Source organism: Physcomitrium patens, chromosome 16 (genome assembly GCF_059467195.1).
Source record: "Physcomitrium patens ecotype Gransden chromosome 16, ASM5946719v1, whole genome shotgun sequence".
Classification (NCBI taxonomy): domain Eukaryota; kingdom Viridiplantae; phylum Streptophyta; class Bryopsida; order Funariales; family Funariaceae; genus Physcomitrium; species Physcomitrium patens.
In genome coordinates, this window is record NC_143425.1 from 5,535,499 (window position 1) to 5,557,949 (window position 22,451).

The 22,451-nt window shown below is 31.3% G+C and overlaps 1 protein-coding gene across 3 annotated transcripts; it reads right to left on the reverse strand.

Annotated features, from left to right (window-relative positions):
• Positions 1-12,251: 12,251 nt before the first annotated feature.
• LOC112293963 (membrane-anchored ubiquitin-fold protein 3) lies at positions 12,252-15,786 on the reverse strand. 3 transcript variants are annotated; one of them, XM_024543995.3, is made up of 4 exons: positions 15,669-15,786; positions 13,733-13,969; positions 13,458-13,628; positions 12,252-13,083 (listed from the first exon to the last, which is right to left on the reverse strand). In XM_024543995.3, the coding sequence occupies exons 2-4, from the start codon at positions 13,869-13,871 to the stop codon at positions 13,031-13,033; spliced, it is 363 nt and encodes a 120-aa protein (XP_024399763.1). In that variant the 5' UTR covers positions 13,872-13,969; positions 15,669-15,786; the 3' UTR covers positions 12,252-13,030. The 3 variants fall into 3 exon arrangements, with proteins under 3 accessions (XP_024399763.1, XP_024399760.1, XP_073395884.1); XM_024543992.3 differs by lacking the exon at positions 15,669-15,786 and adding an exon at positions 15,137-15,309; XM_073539783.2 differs by lacking the exon at positions 15,669-15,786 and adding an exon at positions 14,926-15,185.
• Positions 15,787-22,451: the final 6,665 nt, after the last annotated feature.

Genomic DNA, 22,451 nt, shown 5'->3' on the forward strand with positions numbered 1-22,451 from the left:
TAATTTGTATGAAGATTGAAACATATAGTTCAACAAAAAGTGAAATTAAAGAATCTACAAACATTTGAAGAGGCAATAAAGATTGCTTGGGAAGTCAATGCTATAGATTTTAGAAACAATGGAATACAACCTATAGGACAAAATCCCATGCCACTATCTAATACTATGGCATAACAACCAATGCCAATAGAAATTTATGCCTTGTAAGTATCATTGACACCACAAAAACAACAAATATTGGCACAAAAAGAATTGTGTTATTACTATCAAGAGTCAAGCCATCAGATTAGAGATTATTTGAAGTATCAAAATTCAAGTATGAAGAAATCAAGGTAGATTCATAATCTCAAGGCTCACTAAGACGATAAAAAAGATGATCACAAAAATGAAGGCTCCTTAGTAAAAGCATTGAGGGCCAGTACTGGAGATAGTTGTTGTCTCTAAGAGACAAATGGCATGTCTTTAGACAACTATTAGAGGGATTAACTAGTTTATGTAGTAATTTGACTAAGAGGACAAACATGTCAAATGCTTATAGATTAAAGTTCTACAAAAAATTACATTTTCACTAAGATTACCAACAGACTTTGGATTAAAACCAAGGTGATGAAAGGAGGAAGTATATATCTAACTATTGATTAAGAAAATGTATTAAGTGAGACATGTGAAGAAGAGACTTTAAAGTTAAATGACATCTATGCCTTGAGAGAGAAGTTCTAAATAACAAAGATCAAATAAGAAGTTATCCTTGAAATGCCATAGTTAGAGGTGGAAAATAAATAAGTTAATTGACTAATAAAGATAATTTCCTTCAAAGATAATAGACGTAAGATAATTCTTCACCCCTCTACATCAAGTGAAGTAACAAAAGAATCAAGGGCTAAAAATTTATTTGTATGAATGATCTTTATAAAGAAGCAAATACAACATAAGCTATTGTATATATGATAGTTCCAAATATTGCGTTAGTGGTAGAAAAGACAGCCAAAGGAGCAAAATAAATAGAACAATTTATACATGAATATTAGAATGTCTTTCAAACCAACTTATTTAATGGCATGCTATCTGATCAAAGTGCCTCCTTCTAAATAGAACTAATACCCAGGGCTAAACCGGCAAGTTAACTAATTTATCATCTAGTACTAAATGAACTTAAAGAATTATAAAAGATATTCGAAGAATTCTTAAAGAATGATCTTATTAAAAAAAGTATGTCACTATAAAAAGTACATGTATTCTTTGCATCCAAAAAAGATGGTGGACTTTGACTTTATATTGATTATCAAGGCCTCAATAAGCAAATTATTAAGAATGTATATCAACTTCCATGTATAGATGATCTTCTTGACCAACTTTAATATGTAATTATCTTTAGAAAATTTGACCTTTATAGTGGCTATTGGCAGATATCTATTGTAAACGAGGATACAAAAAAGTTAGCATTTTATACATGCTATGGACATTTTGATCGCTTGTTTTATCTTTTGGCCTTATCAATGCTCCAACCTCTTTCATAGATCATATAAACAAACTATTTTGAGACCTTTTGGACAAGTATGTAGTTGTTTTCATTAATGATATCCTAATCTATAGTAAAATTCCTAAAAATCATAAATAACACCTATGAGAAGTATTGTGTCAACTACAAGATAATCACTTCTATTACAAGTAATCAAAGTTTTAATTTTAGAAATCAAAGGTCACTTTCTTAAGGCATATAGAGTCCTCCAAGGGCATATACATGGAACAAAATAAGATGAAAGTAGTAGAAGATTGGCCAACCTTTAAGGATGCTTTTGAATTTTGTTCATTTTTAGGCCTTATTAGATATTATCGTTGTTTTGTTTGGTGATTTGTATACATTGCTAACTTATTGAAAAACTTATTAAAGAAAGGTGTTCCATTTGAGTAGAAACTAGAATAAAAAAGGGCCTTCAAGGAGTTGAAGGAGGCGATGATTACTACTTCAGTATTGCAACTGTATGATCCCAACCTTCCTTGTATACTTCACATTGATGCTTTTGACTTTGCTATTGGAGTGGTCCTTCAACAAGATTTTGGTAGGAACCTTCAACTTGTAGCATATGAATCATGCAAGCTTAGAGGGGCAAAATATAATTATTCAACACGTGATCAAGAGCAATTAGTAATTATACATACCACAAAGATATGACAATACTATTTGTTGGAAAAGCTAGTGATTGTTTGGACTGACTTTCGATCCTTCTTTCACAATTTGCATCTGAAAAATATGAAATCATGACATCATCTTTGAGAACAAGAGATGTAGCTCTTTGATATTCAATTTGAATATAAACAAAGATGACAACACACAATATTAAATATCTTATTGTACAAATCTAATTTAAAATCCAAATCAAATAATAAGGTAGAAGTTGCTATCATTAGTAGTATCATTTTTGACTTAATGGGAGGAGAAAAATAGAAAGAAGTTATGCATTGTAATGCTTATTTAAAGATGGTTACTGATAGACTGAAGGTGGAAAATATGTACTATTGAGATTATTATCTCAATAATGGCTTGTTCTATTTTAAAAAGTAAATTTATGTTCCTAACAATGTTATACTCTGGACATGCATATTTCAAGAGGAAGATATTGTCTCCTTCTTGTTACCTAGGTATCATATTTAGATATTTAGGCATGAGAAGACTTTAGAACGGATCTCAAGGACATGATTTTACTTAAGTTTGGATTATGATGTTTGAGTTTTTGTGCATTCTTATGAATCTTGCCAACATAACAAAGCATACAATGCATTATCTCGAGCTATTACAACCAATTTCACTACCTATGGCATATTAGGAGTAGGTGATTATGGATCTCATTACATGTTTGTCATAGATGCCTCACAATCACACTATGATTGTTGTCTTTGTAGATTGACTATCAAAGCAACTTTATTTTGCTATAGTATGTTTTGATATTGATGCCTCAATACTTATATGAATCTTCTTCAACATTATTTTTTATTACTATAGATTATTTCGTGTCATCATTTTATATCGAGACTCATGCTTCATAAAGAATTTCTGGCAGGTCTTATTCAAGCTATTAAGCAGACAACTTGTCATGTCTATGGCCTTCCATCTCCAAACAAATGGACAAACAAAGCATGCAAATCGGATCCTAGAGGATATGTTATGGGCATTTGTAGTGGTTTACTATAATGACTAGAATGAATATTTGACACTCTTAAACTTTGTTTATAATGATAGTATTTAAGCAAGTATGAATCATTTAATATTCTTCTTTAATATTAGTTAGTATTTGATTACGCCAATAAGTCTTTATTGTCCCATTAATACCAACAATTTAACAAAAAAGGAGTTTTTACAATAGCTTATAACAACCTTGCAAGATGCATGATACTATCTCTTTATTGCACAAAATTGGCAAAAGTAATATGCAGATAACCACTGGCAATACAAGACCTTCTCAAACGGTGACCAAGTATTATTCTCCAATGCCAACCTTTTACTTGCTATATTAATCCAAATTTGTAAGCTAGTACCTTGATGGCTTAGACCTTTCTACATTTTTGTAGTAATTTCTAATGTTGCATATTGCCTCAATCTTTCATCACATATTTGGATCTATTTGGTCTTATGTATTTTACAACTGAAGAAATTTCACATTCAATCAAGGCACTTTTTAGACCGATACTAATGACTACCACCACCATCTATTGTGATTGATGACCAATAGGAATATGAAGTGGACAATATTTTAGAGTATTGGTACCTTTACTATGGCAATCGACATCCGCAACTTCAGTACAAAATTCTCTAAAAAGATTATCCATGATGCAATACAAAAGCTTGCATAAAATATAATTTATTATCAGAAAATATTTGGAAATACCATCGAGAGTAAAACAAGGACATTCTATATTAGTGGAGGAGGATTAGCTATAACTAGGCATAGATAGGATATTTGTATTATCGGCACATAGAAATATGGAGGTGGAGTCATTTTTAAAAAATTTCTAGAATTGAAGTTAAGATGGTGGTTCATATGAGATCCACCATAGAATCTTCTAGAAAGATTTAGGATAATTATCATGGTGGAGCCCATTTCTAAAATCTTCTAAAAGAATAATTATCTTGATAGGATCCACTATTAAAAATATTTTAGAAAGTTCTAGGATAGCTAAAAAAATATGAATAGAATTGATTGGAGTCATTTGGATATTTGATTAGATATGGATTCAAACTCTTTTTTTAGTAATTTTTAGTTTTTTTATTTTATTTTATTTACTTCTTTTGATTTTATTCTCTTTTATTCAGTCTTGCCTTTCAAATTCCATTTCTTTTAGTTACTTTTAGTTTTATCCTAGTATGCTTGGATTTACATTGTATCAAAATCTTTGTTGTTATGGATTTGGTAAGATTTTAGACCTTACAGAATTTGATCCTATTTCAATAATACATGGTCACGCTCTTGAAAGATCTTATATTGTTGGTGGTTATTCACATATTACTTTTGTAGATTCTATGCAATAAAGAGGCGGTACCATGCTTCTTACAAGGTAGTTGTAAATCATTATATAAACTCTTTTATTATTGGATTGTTGATATCGATGAAATAATAGAAAATTTTTGGCATAATGAGATATTTACTAATGTTAAGAAAGAATGATAAATGACTAGTACTTGATTGAATATTATCATTATAAGCAAACTTTAAGGGTGTTAAATATTCATCCTAGTCATTATGATGAACTACTACAAATACTTGTAGCATATTTTCCAAGGTTCAATTTATACATTTTATTTGTCTATTTGTTTGAAGATGAAAGGCCATAGATATAATAAGTTGTATGCCTAATAGTTTGAATAAGGCCTATCAAAAACTCATCATAGAGCACAAATCTCAATCTAAAATAATGACATGAGGTAATACATAGTGACAAAAGATACTTTCAAAGAAGACATATACAAGTAGGGCATCAATATTAGATTGCATTGCAACCAAGTAAAATTACTTTGAGAGTCGATCCACAAAGATAGCAACCATAGTATAATTATGAGGCAGTTGCAACAAACACGTACTAAGGTCTATAGTCACTTGCTTCCAACATGCCATAGATAGTAGAATTGGCTACAATAATCTAAGAGGTGTTGCATTGGATACTTTATTGCATTGACATGATTCACAAGAATATACAAAAGTTCAAACATCATAGTCCAAACTTACCTAAAATCATATCATTGAGATTTGTTCTAAAGTCTTTTTACACCCTAGGTGCCCAGATATTGGAATGTCGTGTCTCTCTTGAAGTATGCATATCTAGAGTATAATATTATCAAGTACCTAAATTTACTTCTTAAAATAGAGTAAGTCATTACTAAGACTGTAAACTTGATCCTATACATTGTCAACCTTCAGTCGATTCCTAATCATCTTGAAATAAGGATTACATTATGTAGCTTCTTTCCATTTTGCCTCTTTGATTAGATTTGAAATGACACTATTAATGATAGCAACTTTTGTCTTATCTCTCCATTTGACCTTCAAGTTTGATCTTTGCAATAAATTGTCTGATATAGTATATTGAGGCCCTTGCTTGTATTCAAGTTTAATATTAAAAAGTTGCAACTATTCTTCTCAACGATGATGTTATGATTTCATATTTTTCAGCTGCAAATCATGAAGCAAGGGTCAAAAGTCAGTCCAAACAATCACTAGCTTTTTCAATAAATAATGTTGTCATATTTTTGTAGTATGTATAATTGCTAATTGCTCTTGATCACGTATAGAATAATTATACTTTGCCCCTCTAAGCTTGCATAATTCATATGCTATAAGTTGAAGGTTCCTACCAAAGTCTTCTTGAAGGACCACTTCAATAGCAAAGTCAAAAGCATCAATGTGAAGTATACAAGGAAGGTTGAAATCATACAATTGGAATATTAGAGCAGTAATCATCGCCTCCTTCAACTCCTTGAAGGCCTTTTTTGTTCTAGTTTTTACTCAAATAGAACACCTTTCTTTAATAAGTTTTCCAATAAGATAGCAATGTATACAAATCACTAAACAAAACAACGATAATATCTAATAAGGCCTAAAAAATGAACAAAATTCAAAAGCATCTTTAAGGATTGACTAATCTTCCACTGCTTTCACCTTATTTTGTTCCATGTGCATGCCCTCGAAAGACTCTATATGCTTTAAAAAATTGATCTTTGACTTCTAAAATTAAAACTTTGATTACTTACTATAGAAGTGATTATCTTGTAGCTGACACAATACTTCTCATAGGTGTTGTTCATGATTTTTAGGAATTTTACTATAGATTAGGATATCATTAATGAAAACAACTACATACTTATCCAAAAGGTCTCAAAATAGTTTGTTTATATGATCCATGAAAGAGGTTGGAGCATTGGTGTGGCCAAAAGATAAAACAAGCCATCAAAATATCCATAGCACGTATAAAATGCCAACTTTTTTGTATCCTCGTTTACAATAGATATCTACCAATAGCCACTACAAAGGTCAAATTTACTAAAGATAGTTATACATTAAAGTTGGTCAAGAAGATCATCCATACATGAAAGTTGATATACATTCTTAATAATTTGCTTATTGAGGTCTTGATAATCAATGTAAAGTCAAAGTCCACCATCTTTTTTGGATGCAAAGAATATATGTACTTTTTATAGTAACATATTTTTTTGAATAAGATCATTATTCAAGAATTCTTCTAATATCTTTTACAATTCTTCAAGTTCATTTGGTACTAGATGATAAATTGGTCAACTTCCTAGTTTGGCCCTCGGTATTAGTTCTATTTGGAAAGAGGCACCTTGATCAAATAGCATGCCATCAAATAAGTTAGTTTGAAAGATATTCTAATATTCATGTATGAGTTGTTCTATTTATTCTGCTCCTTTGGTTATCTTTTCCACTACTAAGGCAAGATTTGGAACTACCATATATATTAATTGCTTATGTTGTATTTTTTTCTTCATAAAGGTCATTCCTATGAGTAAGCTCTTAATGGCAGTTCATTTTTTTATCCTACTTAATACATGGGCACAAAGAATCACTGTGCATTCTCCATCCTTGAAAGAGATTGTTCTTGCTAGCCAATTAATTTGTTTATTTTCTACCTCTAGCCATGGCATATCAAAAATACAATCATATCTAAGCTTTATTATTTTAAATTTCTTCCTCAAGGCATAGGTGTCACTTAGTCTTAGGATTTTTTCTTCACTTGTCTCACTCAATATGTTCTCTTGGTCATCTACTAGGTATATACTTCTTCTTTTAATCACCTTGGTTTCAATCCCAAGTTGGTTGGCAATTGCGGTCAAGATGTAATTTTTTTCTAAAACCACAATCCATAAGCATTTGATATGGTTGTCCACTTAGTTGATCCATTAAATATATTAGTCAATCCTTTTTATACTTGTCTGAGGCTATGCCATTTGTTTGTCAGAAACAGTAACTATCTCTAATACTAGCCTTTGATGCCTTTATTAGAGAACCTTATTTTCTTACTTTATTTCTTCATCAATTTGGTAGTCCTTAAGATTACAAATCCGTCGTGATTTTTTGATGCTTAAACTTTGAGATTTTGAACAATCTCTAATCTGATGATCTGACTCTTGAAAATAAAATTACAATCCTTTTTGTACCAATATTTATCATCTCTATAGTATCAATGGTCTTTGCAAAGCATCAATCTCCATCGGCATTAGTTATTATGCCACGGTATTAATTAATGGCATAAGACTCCATGTTATAGGTCATAATCCATGATTTCTAAAATCTATAGCATTGATTCCCTCTACAATCCTAACTACCTCTTTAAATATTTGTGGATCTCTTAATTCTACTTCTTCCTGGATCAAAGATTTTAATCCTTGTACAAATCAATCCATCATTTTTGCCTTTGACACGTTGCCAATTTGGAGACATAGGAGCTTAAATCAAAAGATATAATCTTGTACTGACCTAGATTTTATAAGGTTGGCCAACTAATTGCATACTAACTTCTATACATTGATGGTGAAAATTGATTCCTAAGCTCAGTCTCAAACTCCTCTTAGTTACCAAATCCACCTTGAGCTCTGTAGCTTTGAGCTCAATATTGCCACCAAGTGGTTATTGCACCTCTCAAATAATTAGAAGCATATATAATTCCTATGCTAGTGTTTATCTCAGATAATTCGAAGTAGTATTATATGTTAAAGAGCCATTGGCATACATCTTCTTGTCTTGAGATCCCTGAGTATGTGTCAAACTTGCTCAATTTTAACCTAGTAGATGTCAACTCTCTTATCATAGAAGCTTTTATTTGCCCTTGTAGAGTAGCTATCTGGTGTAAGAAGTATTGTATCTGAGTCTCCATCTAGAATTGCTCTGCTATACCTCCCATGTTGCAGTTTCCTTGCTGAATTTTGTTATTATAATACCTTATTTTTTTCTATCTAACTTCTTAAAATATCTTCTTATAGGCCAAAAATAATACCCAATGTGATCACAACAATTGACTTCCAACTAAATGATGGCTATCAATATACTACTAAAGAACAAATTAACATTTGATTTGATATCAATGAAATAATACCTAATTCTCTAAGGTCTAAAATCTTATTAAATCCATAACAACAAAGATCTCGATACAACCTAAGATCAAGGACACCAAAATAAAATTGAAAGTAACTAAATGAAATAGAATCTGAAAGGTAGGACTATTTAAAAGAGAATAGAACCAAATAAAACCAAATACAACCAAATAGAATAGAACAAGAAAACTAAACTTTACTAAGAAAAAGAGTTTGAAGCCATACCTAACCAAATGCCCAAATGGCCTTAGTCAGTCATATTTATACATTTTTGAACTATTTTGGAACTTTCTAGAATGTCCCTAGAATTAGAATCCACCATGATAACCACCCTAAGCCTTTCTAAAAGATTTTGTGGTAGGTCTCACATAAACCACCATCCTAACCTCAATTCTAGAAATTTTCCAAAAACAACTCTACTTACATATATCTATGTATAAATAATATAAATATCCTATCTATGCCTTATTATATTTAGTTTCCAACACCAACTTTTCACTTCCTACATCAATCCAAGTCTGTAAGCTAATATCTTAGTGTCTTAGACATTTCTACATTTTTGCAATGATTTTTGATGTTGCATATTACCTTCAATTTTTGCCACATATTCGGATCCATCCAATCTTCTATGTTTTGCAACTCAAGGAATTTCATACTAAATCAAAGCACTTCTCAGACCAACACTAACCACGACCACTACTAGTTGTGATTGATGACCAACAAGACTATGAAATAGACAATATTTTGGAGCATTGCTACCTTTGTCATTGCAATGGATGTCCACAACTTCAATACAAAGCCCTTTGAAAAGTCTATCACATCTATGATGCAATAAAAAAAATTGTACAAAATCTCATCTATTATTAAGAAACAATCTAGACATACCATCGGGAGTAAAACAAGGACATTCTATATTGATGGAGGGGAATTAATTATAAATGAGCATGGATAGGATAATTGTATTATTGATGCATAGAGATAGGTAATTGGAACTGTTTTTAGAAAGTTTCTAGAAGTTTTTAGAATTTGGGCCAGATTAGTGATTCATATGGGATCTACTATAGAATATCCTAAAAGAATTAAGGGAAATTATCTAAATAGACTCTATCTAGAATCTTCTAAAATGATAGTTATTTTGATAGGATCTATTATTAGAAATATTTTAAAAAGTTTCAATATAGTTGGACAAAGTATAAATAGGATTGATTGGAGCCATTTGAAATATTTGGTCAAATATGACTTTGATTCTTTCCTCTTAATAAAATTTGGTTTGGATTTTCTATTCTTTTATTTATTTTTATTTATTTTTGCTCTCTTTTGTCTCTCATATAAAACTATTTTATTCATCAAAAGAAGGTCTTTACCTTCTTCCATCTTATAAGTACAAAATTTCCTACTTGTGAAGATGATGTTAGACAAGTTCTTCCTTTCATATATGTTGTAAAGAGTCTTCGATGCTTCCATTAGTCCTTTACAAGAGATAATATGAAAAAAGTTGGTTTCATCCAAATTAGTGACAATTATACCAAAAGCCTTCTCTTCACATCTTTTGAGGTCCTTCTTCTTTTTAGCATTTGCATATATGCTTGGAGGCTCTTCACTTTTATCTACAATGTCCCAAAGATCCAAAGACACCAACAAAAGCTCCATTTTGATCTTCCAATGATAGAAATTATCTCTTCTAAATTTCTCAATTACTCTTAAACCTTTACTCTTATTAAAAGCCATGTCTAAGAAGAGCTCTATCAAAAAATATCAAGAAAAGAAGTCTCTATGTGTTCAAAATTACTATATCAATTTGATATTAGAAGAATCTCAAAATATCCTCTTATGAATAGTAGATTGTTTTTTCACTCAAAATACTCTCAAATCAAGTTTTCAAGCTTCTAACAAGTATGTGCACTCTGAAGAATCTTACTATAAAGATGTTCCACTCTTTTAAACCAAATATTTCACAATATACACAAAGTAAGTGAAATTACTACAACTCAAAAAGACATTATCAAGTTCTTTCTATAAAGTCTTAAACTCTCAATCCTAGGTATTAAAAACCCACCAAATAATGTTAGAAATATATAAGGTCAAAATCAGCACCTTTTCATGCCAAAACTTAAGTTTAGATCTTACAAAACTTAACATTAGCAAACACCATAAGATCTATTCTATACAAGTACAACTACTAGAGAATGATATCAACTTACTTGAATAGTACAACAAAGTGTATGTGGACCCATAAACTATTAATGAAATACAATAAGTAAAATATAAGTAAATAAAAATCAGAATGGTTGCACACAAGAGAAGTGTGGAATGAGATGCCTTTCTCTTCCAACACCCTTTACTTACAAGAGAAGTTTACATCTATTGTAGTTAAACTTCATCTATAATCATCTTCATCCATCTAACTCAATCTTAGATTCTTCTTAACCTAGATGCCACATCAAATGTTAGCTGCTACATTAATAAGTTATCTTCATTCTTTTACTATCCTTTGACCATTAGCAACTTACTTAAAGTAATTGTATCTTATTCTTATTTTAACATTAAGCACCACTACTTCCCACCAACTACAAATTTTCAATAAGTTTTTTTATTTTATTAGTAAACAGTTTGACTTCAATAAGATATATTGAAACTAGTTTATAAAAAATAAAATAAAATAATGTTTAAAAAAAATATTAAAGAATTTATGATATTGCACAATACATATGCAAATTCAAACATTCATCATCTTCCTTGTGAACATTAATAATATATTCTAATATCAAAATAATAGTGGTCTATGTTCAAATAACAATATATGCATCTTTACTAGAAAAAGTCATTAATTAAGAAATTATTTTTGATATCATTTTCGTAAGATGATAATTGATGAAGAAATTTTGAAAAGGAATGATAAATGATGTGCATCAGTTAGTTTTGTCTTTTTCTAAAAGACATTAAGCTTGAAGGTAGACATAGAACTAGCTTTCCTACCTCATCCACAAAACTAATGTGACAATGATGACTAAAAAGTTAACTAAATGTTGGAGCAGTATTTAAAAAAGTATTATCAACTATCAACAAGTTCATTATACATCCCATCATGAGATTATTTTCATGCATTGTCTTAAAGATATTTTTCAACATATGAGATTCCTCTTTACAGTTTAGACACATACTGTTCATAAAGTTTTGTACACTCACTCATGATACTCAAAAGACAAACAAAGAATAGTGTTCTATGTTTTAATATACTTTTACTATTTCACTCTGTATATAGTTGCAAATTTTGATTGCAACATTATCATTACGTATGGATCTACTGTTGATCAAAAGTTGTAGGGTTGAGAGTTTTGTTTTTCAACTTTCTGTCGGTTATAGTTCCCCAATCATGCACTACCACAGCCCACATATTTTTTGAAATCTAATTATTTGTACAATAGCACTAGAATAAGTATCTGCTTTTACACCAAGTGGTCTTTGGAGCACAAGTCTAGGTTGGACAGCGACAGAATCCTAAAGAGCCCAGGTAATTCAAATTGAGGGATTATCCTCAATATGCAAACATGGCTCCAAGACGAAGTAGAAAATGAAGCATTGTAAATGGACTGCAAAATTGATAACAATGAGGCTCTAAACATACGAAAAGCATCTGAATGGCCACCAAAAATAATAGAAAAACCTTCTGCTTCCATTTCAAATAAACCAAAGCACTTACTGCGAAGTATTTGCGATGATGAACAAGGGACTAATACAAAAGGTCAGCCAATGAGATATGTCTCTATTGTGAGATGGTTTAAGCCCTTCAGAAACTTGTCATATTGGTAAACTAACTCTGACATGCAGGAGTATAAGGTACAAGTAGATGCAAAAGCAGGATAATGTGCCTGCCTCCTCTCCGAATTGTAAACAACACGATTCAAATGCGGGGGCTTGAAAATGCATAATTCCTGGAGACTAACCCTGGGTAAGGCTTCTCCACCAGGCAACAACGTGCTGAAATCCATGAGGCACGTGTGGGAGGCCATGAACTTGATGTGCATCGCATTATTTGATACAGCTGCACAGTCCCCGCATGACACTTAAATGTGCACTTTTAAAGTGGTCCAGGATATGAAGAGACATCATGATCCACACTTGCCGTAGCTCTTTGCCTCTCCCCATATGGTTCCTTCGCTACGCTCAAGGAACGCTCACAAAAAAAATATTGCAATCCGAGGAATGCATGGTCGCAACAAATTATTGCTGCACTCGCATCGACCTATGTATGACCAGTACACGACCATCTTCTGCTGGATCTTTATGACGCTGTGTGCATGGTAGGAGCATCACCAAAGTGGCAGCAAATATCACTGCCTCGTCACCCAGGCGTCTTGAACTCTCACCTACAACCTGACCCTTCCTTTACATTCCCCTACCTGCACATGCAGAGCGCTTCCAGACAGAAAGCTAGAGTATTGTACAGCAGCAAGTTTTGGGCTTAGGAGCTTCAGCTTGCTTCTCTGTTTCAGCACACGTCACAACACAGAAAAACAAAATTAGCTATATTTAGAGCGATCAATGGCAGGTACGGAGAACACCGAAAAACACAGAATTAAGTCAAATCTAAGTCAAAGGAACCGAATGAGGTGGGCAGTCCGTTCTAACATTACTTTAGCACCTCAAGTGGACAATTACGAAAATCCATCAAGCCTAGAACTCAGAACCTGCTGGAAACAAATCAGCTAGGAACAAACTTGACGTCACACCTCCAACACCATAGTATCAACGGCAATAACTTGGTGCTTATAATCATGTACGCTAATGCATATATCAGAGAAAGGCAGAAATCACAACCACGACCTACGCTTTCAAGGGAGTAGATAGAAGTAGGTACCACTAGCTTTGTCGTTTGTAGGTGGCCGTAAGACAACATGCATGGTGATAACACATCCTGGAATTTCCCCCAACAGCACTCTAGAATCCGCAAGGGTTTTGGTATTCTCCAAAATTTTACCAGCATTTATCAATTTCAGATCGTGTATACTCTTCGGACCATTTTGTTTTTCTGCAAACCCACAATTTCGCCTGTCAGTCCCCGGGTCGAGGAGAAAGAGCACTCAAGTAACCTTGAGCTTTTGGAACCTAGCATTGAAATTCTCGCTTACGCACCTTTCGGCCAATGGTTGAGAATACTCTCTTTGATGTTGGCCACTGTAGTTGCTGGCGGATACTTGTTGGGACCTATATCTGTGCCGTCATATAAACGGAACTTAAGCTCCACCGGCTCCTCCAAAGCCATCACAGACATATCTTCACACCACCTAGTCGGATTTCCACTAATTACAAAATTGTTGTGATAGCACGCTCAAAACTGCTGCTACCTCGTTCCAATCAGTACAAATCGCCCTGAGTTCCACCAACCAGCATGAAAGATAAATCAGATTCTAGCCACAGCTGCGCCTGGGATAGGACTAAAACTCAAGAGGCAATTTGGGACTACAAAGAATACAAGAAGTGTATCGTCTCTTTCAGTAGTGTAGGGACCAGAAATAGACCAAATAAAAGTTAGTTAACATCCGAAAATTGAACACAATCATTCAATTTCTCTTGTACATTTCACATACTCATCAAGGTGAGATAACCACACACAAAACAAGAAAAGAAGGAAACAAAGAAAAGACGTGTCCAGTACTAGTGAGGGGATTACAGAGTTTCAGATTTACATTAGAGTTCTTATGCACTCAACCGTTCTCAAATGCAAGAGAATCGACCGAAGAGGAAAAAGAAAGGGGATGAAACCCTAATCACGAGCACGGTTCTGAACTGGTGCGTTGCAGATGAAAGCGCTACATCCCACAAATTCAAAGAACTACATCAAACACTGTAAAGCAGGCCCAATTCGATGTTGGGGGAGTAATTTACTCGGATCAAATCCATAAAACCAAAGGAGACGTGAAGTTGGCTAAGTCAACGAGGGCAAGCATAATTACGCGTCCAATTCCAGTAACACCAACTCTCGTGTATACCCACCGAACGGAAGCCAAGGTAAACAGAAAGGAATAGAAATGTCAAAAAAGAGCAATAGCGTATCACCACTCCCAAGAATCTCAAACGTTGACCCAAACTACAGTAGATCTTAGACGCGTTGCGAAAGCAACTTCAGAGAAAAAAGGTACGCTATCCGAGGAATACAACCTATCGAAATCCAAGGTCAACCGACTTGATTCAAAATTGAATCTACAAACCCAACATCGTGAATCAGCCTCAAGCAGACGCAACATGACACATATTCAAACACTGGACATAAACAGCCAAATTACACACAATACCCATTTGTAAACCAACGCGAGTGAAAACCGCACCATGTGCATGCCCAGGAACTCAGAACCAGAGAGATTCAGAGGCGCTTGAAAACTCCATAAATCTCCGACGCTCTCTAACGCCCGCCTCTACACCCTCGCCCCCATCCACCACAATCGTGGATCCCCACCATCACCCAACTCTCACCACCCTCATCTCAAACACACCATCTCCACACACCACACCACTACATCACCATCACCATTTTCTCACCTGGACCCTAATTGCAAGCTCCTCCACGTCCCCGGCTCCGCACACATCACCAACAGATCCTCCCCCACCGCCCCGCCATGAGCTCATCCGTTACCTTCACATCCCTTGTCGTCCACTCCCCGTCTCTCTCCCCCCTCCACTCACTCCTCCTACAATCTCCTCCCACGGCCCATTGAAACACTCACACTCATCTGAAAAAAAGAAAAGAAAAAAAAAAAAAAAAAAAAAAAAAAAAAAAACAGCAGCAGCAGCAGCAGCAGGAGGAGGAGGAGGAGGAGAAGGGTGCAGGGGAAGCAGCAACAACAAAAACCCTAGTGGGAGGAAGAGGGAGGGAGGAAGGCAACAACAACAGCAACAACAACAACAATAACCCAAGGAGTGGGGGATGACGGTGTCAGAGGGATGATGAAGGTGACTCCATTGATGATTGAGCCCCTTCGCCTGACGGTCAAAGAGCTGTAGAGGCACAGCAGAGCAAAGCAGAGCACGAACACGAACACGAAGAAGACGAAGACGATGGCAGAAAAAGCACCAGGAGCCGCAACAGCAATAACAGAGTCAGAGGATGGTAAGACTCTTCTTCCTTGGTCCGAAATACGAGGGATTACAAGCGAGAGCAATAAAACATGTGAGAAGGAGGAGGATTCACAGCAGCAGCCAGCAGCAGCCAGCAGCAGCAGTAAGAAAGAAAGAGCAACACGCATGGAAGGAAAAGGAAAGGAAGGAAGGAAAGAATAAAGCAAGTGGTAGAGAGAGAAGAGGAAGATTTCGCATTTCTTTCTCTCTTCATTTATTTACTTTAATATTTATTTATCTTTATCTTTTCTTTTCTTTTCTTTTTCTTTTCTTTGCCCTGGCGATGATAGCATTTCACTGAACCCAACACAACAGATCCGCTCCCCTAGCTATTCCACGCCCTCGCTCACCTTCACGTGTACGCCGTCCATTGGTCGTCTCTTTTTGACCGGGTATTCGTCCTCCTCGCCCGCCCTTTCCTACGCTCCCTGTGCGTTCGCATGGCTGAGAGCCGTTCCCTATGGAGGTTAAAGCGGGAGCAGAAGTGCGTGGGAACAACGAGGATCGCTTGGTATGACAATATTAGCGGGGTGGGGGGACTTCACCAGGTGTGGCCACAGTCTTGCCCTTCCTTTGCTAGCCCTACCCACTCACACACTTCCTTCTTTCTATCTATCGATCTATCTATCTACATATGTTTAACTACTCTTGATTATTCTACAAAAAAGCATTGTGTGGGAGCATAGGGTTCAAAATGTTGTTTGGTTCCTTCTTGGATGACAAAATGTGATGCATACTGTTTGTCTGTTTGTTCATTATTTGTAGGGTATATTTTATCATTGTTTTGCTTTGTTTTGTTTTAATACATTGGTTCATGTGATTGAGAGAATCAGACAACATGAAATTCTCCTTCCCCAAGTTGATTAGGCAAGTGGATGAATAGCATGAGAAAGTTGAATATGTTGTAGTTGGACATGATTTATTTGATTTGATTTCTGACTTTGATTTTTGGTTTTTACTTTTTAAATTCATTGGGAGTTACTCTTTTGATTGCCCTGTGAGAAACAGAGCAAGCTCAGTGTTGACTGTGCATCCAATAGTTATAGAACTTTGCTTCAAAATCAGGATGATCAAGACTTCACACATATTTTGAAAAATTTAATAGCAGTGGTAATAATATTTTGTGACATCACTATTTGTAGGTCCTACTTTTCTGACACATGCGGAAACGTGAAAACCCACTATGCAAAAAGAGGTGCATTATGCCCACACCCCCTTCCAACTATGTTCCCACAAGAGCACCCACTTGTGGATCAATTTAATGTAATATTTAATATAAATAAAACTGTTCCATATCATTCACATGGCAACTGCATCCCAAAAAGCCACGGTCAATTCTGGTGCACTCTGTAATCACCATTCCAAACACAGGAATATTCAAACCTCAGAGTTCCCTTCAGCAATGGGAACTTTTGATAATTTTTTGTGTGACCCTGACATCTTGCAAATATAAACCCCTCAGGAACAAGTTACTTAGATTCTTTTTAGTTTTTAGTTTTTAGTTCTTCTTTTTCTTTTTTCTTTTTTCTTTTTCAATTGGAATGCACTATTAGAAATACATGGATTGAAGTTGGAGAGTTATTTTTCCCTTTCTTTTCTTTTTTGATTTTGATTATTTATTTATTTATTTATTTTTCCCTGGCCTAGACATTGGCATTGATTGACTTGGGGAAGGGTGTAGTCAACCTTTGATATAGGTGTCCTTGGCAAATTAGTTACAGAAGGACTCCCACTGACCCCTTTAAGAGGGTTCTATGAGCACCTTCTTAGTACAACCATGCCAAGGGGGAGGTTGAGGGCACTACTTTGGTGGGTGAAGATGACTTGTGCGCTCCCATATTCCTCCAAGTTAGTTCCCTTTTGCATATTAACAATTGTAGTAGTAATTATTCATAATTTCAAGGCATTTCTTAGATCTGGGGGGGGGGGGGAGTAAAATTACAATGGACAGCATGCATAATATCCAAACATGACTTTAAAAAATTACAAGTTCGTCTTTTACTTCATATTTGTTGAAATGTTTTTATAATGTGTGTTAAATATATATTATCTTTGAAAACAACCAAATAGGATTGTAATTGTCATGCATCAAGGCATTGTATGCACACAGTATCATGCAATGTGAAGATGGTTACATGTTGTTTATTATTTCTCAAATGTAAAGACAAGTTGTAATTTATGTTTATTAAATGCAATAAATAATTTGGACAGTAGTTTATATATTTATGGTGTATATTAGTATGTTTCTGTTACTAGGAGGAAAAGCAACAATGATAAAATAACCATTTTATGATATCATTGGTGAGGGAGTCACAATGTGTAAAATTTTGTTTGTTGCTACAATCCTATCATCATATTTTTAATTATATGAAAATAAAATAGTTATGATTTAGGTTTGAGTATTAATTTCAATAATTACATTAAAAAAACCACATTATTTATGTTGCTCAAGAAAATATGAATGACTGACAACTGGAACACTAGTTATGATTAAAACAAAGTAAACTATGTTGTCGAAACAATTTTTTTGTTCTGTGTAAAATACCGAATCTTAATTATTAATATTAATCACAAAATGTTATTATGTTTACTTATTAAAAGGATATTTACAATTAATTTTCTAAAAATGTTCAATGTAAAAAGTTATGCAAGCATGTATCATATCAAGGTTTAAAGTAATAATCTTAATATGCAAGAACCATAATTTTTGATTTAGAAAAAAAGGCCTTTTGAAATTTTCAAATTTCATATTATTGTGATTTTAGATTATATTTTGAGTATTGAGTCTTGGTAATTAAGAAATTTTTGAAATTTCTGAATTATTTATTATGTGTTTCATATTCAATATCTTATTCAATCTATCTTATTAAATAAAAATTAGATTCATTATTGATGTTTAAAAAATAAAATATTGTTTTTGAAAAGTCATAGTTAATTTAAAATATTAATAAATTTATTCATGTCTTTCATCAAATCAATGATTTTATTATAGTAAAAGATATAATCATAAAATCAACCAATTTGTTTGTGATTTGTGATTTTTATTTTTTTATTTTATTTTTAGATGTTGTTAAAACCAGATGAACTTCTGGTTTGTAGTTTTAAAAAAAAAAAATTATTACAATTTTCTTTAGAAATTTTAATGGTTAGCATTGATCAATTTAATAGAAAATGTGAATTAAAGTATTTGAGATTTTATGTGAGTATGATAGAATTGAATTGTGTATCTAAAAAAGAGATGATTTAATTATTTGAATTAGCTATGATATCAAAGATAAAAAAGGCATGTACAACCAATTATATAAAAATTTAGAAGTCTATAGGAGTTACTTTTTGTATGTGTCAAAAATACATATTAAAATTTTAATTTTTTTTAACAAAGTATATTTTTAGAATAAGTTGAGTGATTTTTAAAAGATCTTATAAGATACAAAATTACAGAAAGAATTAAAGAGACAATAAAAAATTATTAAAAATAATTAGTTTAACATGAGAAATTTAAAAAATTAAGTTTTTTTTATTGGAAACTTAATAAAAAAAATTATTAAATAAATAAGAATTGTTTTTAAAAGTAAAAAGGAAGATAAATAAAAAATAAAAAATTAGAAAGTATTTAAAGATTTTGTTAAGTTTCCAAGAAAAGAAAGAAAGAAAGAAAGAACTAAAAATAAAAAGAATTAAAATTTGCAATTTAATGCAAGTACCTATATTTTAATGGATGCTTATATTACTAAAATAAATTAAAGCAAGTAAAAGTAAATTGATATATTTTAAATAGATGATATTTTTCTATGTTTTGAAGAAGTTTTTTGGATAAAGATTAGATCTTTAGATTCTTATAAATATACCATGTGGCTATTGAAACTTGTCTAATATATTTTTACGTTTGAAAAACATTGGATGCAATTTACAACTCAATGAGTAGACTGCAAGCCTTGTGGTTTTAGGAAATTTTTACATGGCCTTTTTAACAATTAGTATGTATAGAAGTAAGAATGAGACCATTGTTACTCTCATCAATATCTTTCTTGTATTCTAGTCTTGGTTCAAAATTCTTTTGATTCTTTGTATTAAAAATAGCTAATGTAGTACTTTTTCTATTATTATTATTATTATATATTTTTTATTTTAGCAATAGATGGATATGTTGTATTTTTAAGATTTTTCCTAAATTAGTATCTTTTTTAATTTAATAAAATAAAATTTAAAAATATTTTAAAGAAATAAATAAATTATTCCACTTCTTGTAAGATATTACTATATCATAAAGTTTTAAAATTGTAACTATTACAAAACTTTAAGATCTTTTAAATGATACTTGAATAAAAATTTGACATATTAGCAATCTTGTCTGTGAAAGTATTTTTACTTTGAATGTAAAAGAAGTTATCAATAAAGTATGAACTTTGCATCAAAAATTTGTACAATTAAAAGAAGGAAATACAAATGCATCAACTTCGTAAGTAGAATTTAGCAATCTTACTATTATAAGTACATAGAAACCAAAAATAAATATGTTAAAAAATTTGATTTAAGAAGATTAAAAATTTAATAATTTTTTACTTAAATTTGACTGGAAATCTAGCATTGATGGTTTAAAAGAAAGAATGAAAAAAGTTTTGACATAAAAGTAGAAGAAAGCAATGTTATACTATCTATAGTCTTTAAGATTTGACACATCTTCTATATGCTTCTTTGTTTAATTTCCATCCTTCATTTCTAATCTTGGCATTATAAATTCTTAATATTTAGACATTATCACATGAATTTTTTTATTTTTTAAATTGAGATTAAAATGGTTTTACTTCAAAAGAAATGATAGTAAAACATAAACAAAAATAACTTTATACTTCTAATAGAGCTTTATATACATGTCAACTTGGTAAGAAGGATATTTGGGCCTTGTTTGTGTATAGCCTTGCAAAAAACATAAATTTTTGAAGGTTTTGCATATATAATTAATTGGTCACTTAAGAAACCAAATAAAGGAATCAAAATAATTAGAACCAATTAAGAAATCAAAATTGAAACAATTACATGCTTGAATAAGAGCAAAAAATAACTTTGTAGTATTGATTTACACAAAAAATTATACGGTAAATCTTTTCTTCTTAAAATAGATTGGTAAATTAAAGATTTATTACTTTAAAACTTAAGTTATTTAATTGAAGTTAATTTTCACATTTTTAACTAAAGAAGAAAAATATTCTAGCATAATTGTTATTACAATGTTTTTTGGAATTTGATTCTTTACTTTGATTGTTGAAAATCAGTTTAGAAAATTACGATAGAAGATCAGCTACTGGCTTATTCTTAGTAGATAAGTAGAGCAATTTATTTTGTTTTGTTTTGTTTTTTTTGTTTTGTTTTTTTAAAATAAGCTACAAAATATTAATATTGCAAGATACTTACACATCATTAATCTATTTAAATTTATATGTAGTGTTTATAACTTTTAGGAATAGAATTCAAAGTTTGATTAATTTAGTTCCATAAGGAAAATAAATCTAAGATAGAATATTTATTTGGTTAACATTAAAAAATTACCTGATAAAATTAAAAGCATTGATAAGTAACTACTTAATAACTATAACAACTATTTGTTTTTTTTTTGGAAAAGACAAAAAATTTGACACTTCTAATCTATAATTTTAAATTACAATCAATACTAAAAAAATAAATTAGAATATTTAATTAAAGTTCAATTAAATTAAGAAAAAAAAGGTTTTTACAAAAAAAAAGTATTTATATCTATTAGAAAAAAATACTTTGAAATATCATCTGTAAGATTACAAATTATCCAACAGTAAAGTACAAAATCTATACTTTTCTTGTCAAAATATTATCTAATGAATAAGATTATTCAAAAATATCTACATTAAATTTATATTGATTTTTACAACCTGAAATTAAAAAGATAATTATGATACGAAAAAGACAAGATTTTGGAGGAAAAAATGTAAAAAAAATGAAAACCGCCTTAACTATTAATTGAATAAAAAATCTTTATGTACTTGACTCTTATGTTAATACCTTATTAGATAAGTTAAATATTTAAAAAAATTCTAAAATATAATAGTTTTTTTTAATAAAGAATTAAATGCTTTAACAAAAGTTATAAGAAATTCTCTAAATAAGACTTGTTCATTTTAAAATTAGAATTAATAAAGGCCTATAATAATATTTCTAATAATATTATAAGAACCGAAGCTATAATTACTATTAATAATATTCTATCTACTAAATCGTTAATCTAAAGAAAGATATGAATGTCTAATTCATCTCTACTTCTTATTTGTAAGGGATAAAATTTAAAATTTAATTTTGAATATTTAGTTTAAAGAAATAAACTATTTATTTTAAATTTTTTATGAATAAATATATAATTTTTTTAATAATCATATTTAAATGATGGACTATTATTTTTTAAAGGAAATGAAATAATTATCAAAATTAGAAAAAAAATTGTCCAATTTCTTTTTAGTAATAGATTTTTATATTATGTAGCATAAAGCTAATTTAATTTACTACTCTAAATATTCTAAATATTCTAAATATTCTAAATGAGTATAATTTTAAAATATTTATTATAAATATTTATATTTTTGAAATATTTAGAAAGTATAATATTTTTGTAATTTTCTGAAATGATAAGAAATTTTATTATTGTTAAATACACTTTTTAAAATTTATTATCTATTTTTTTATGCTTTAGAATAATTTTTTATAACCAATATAA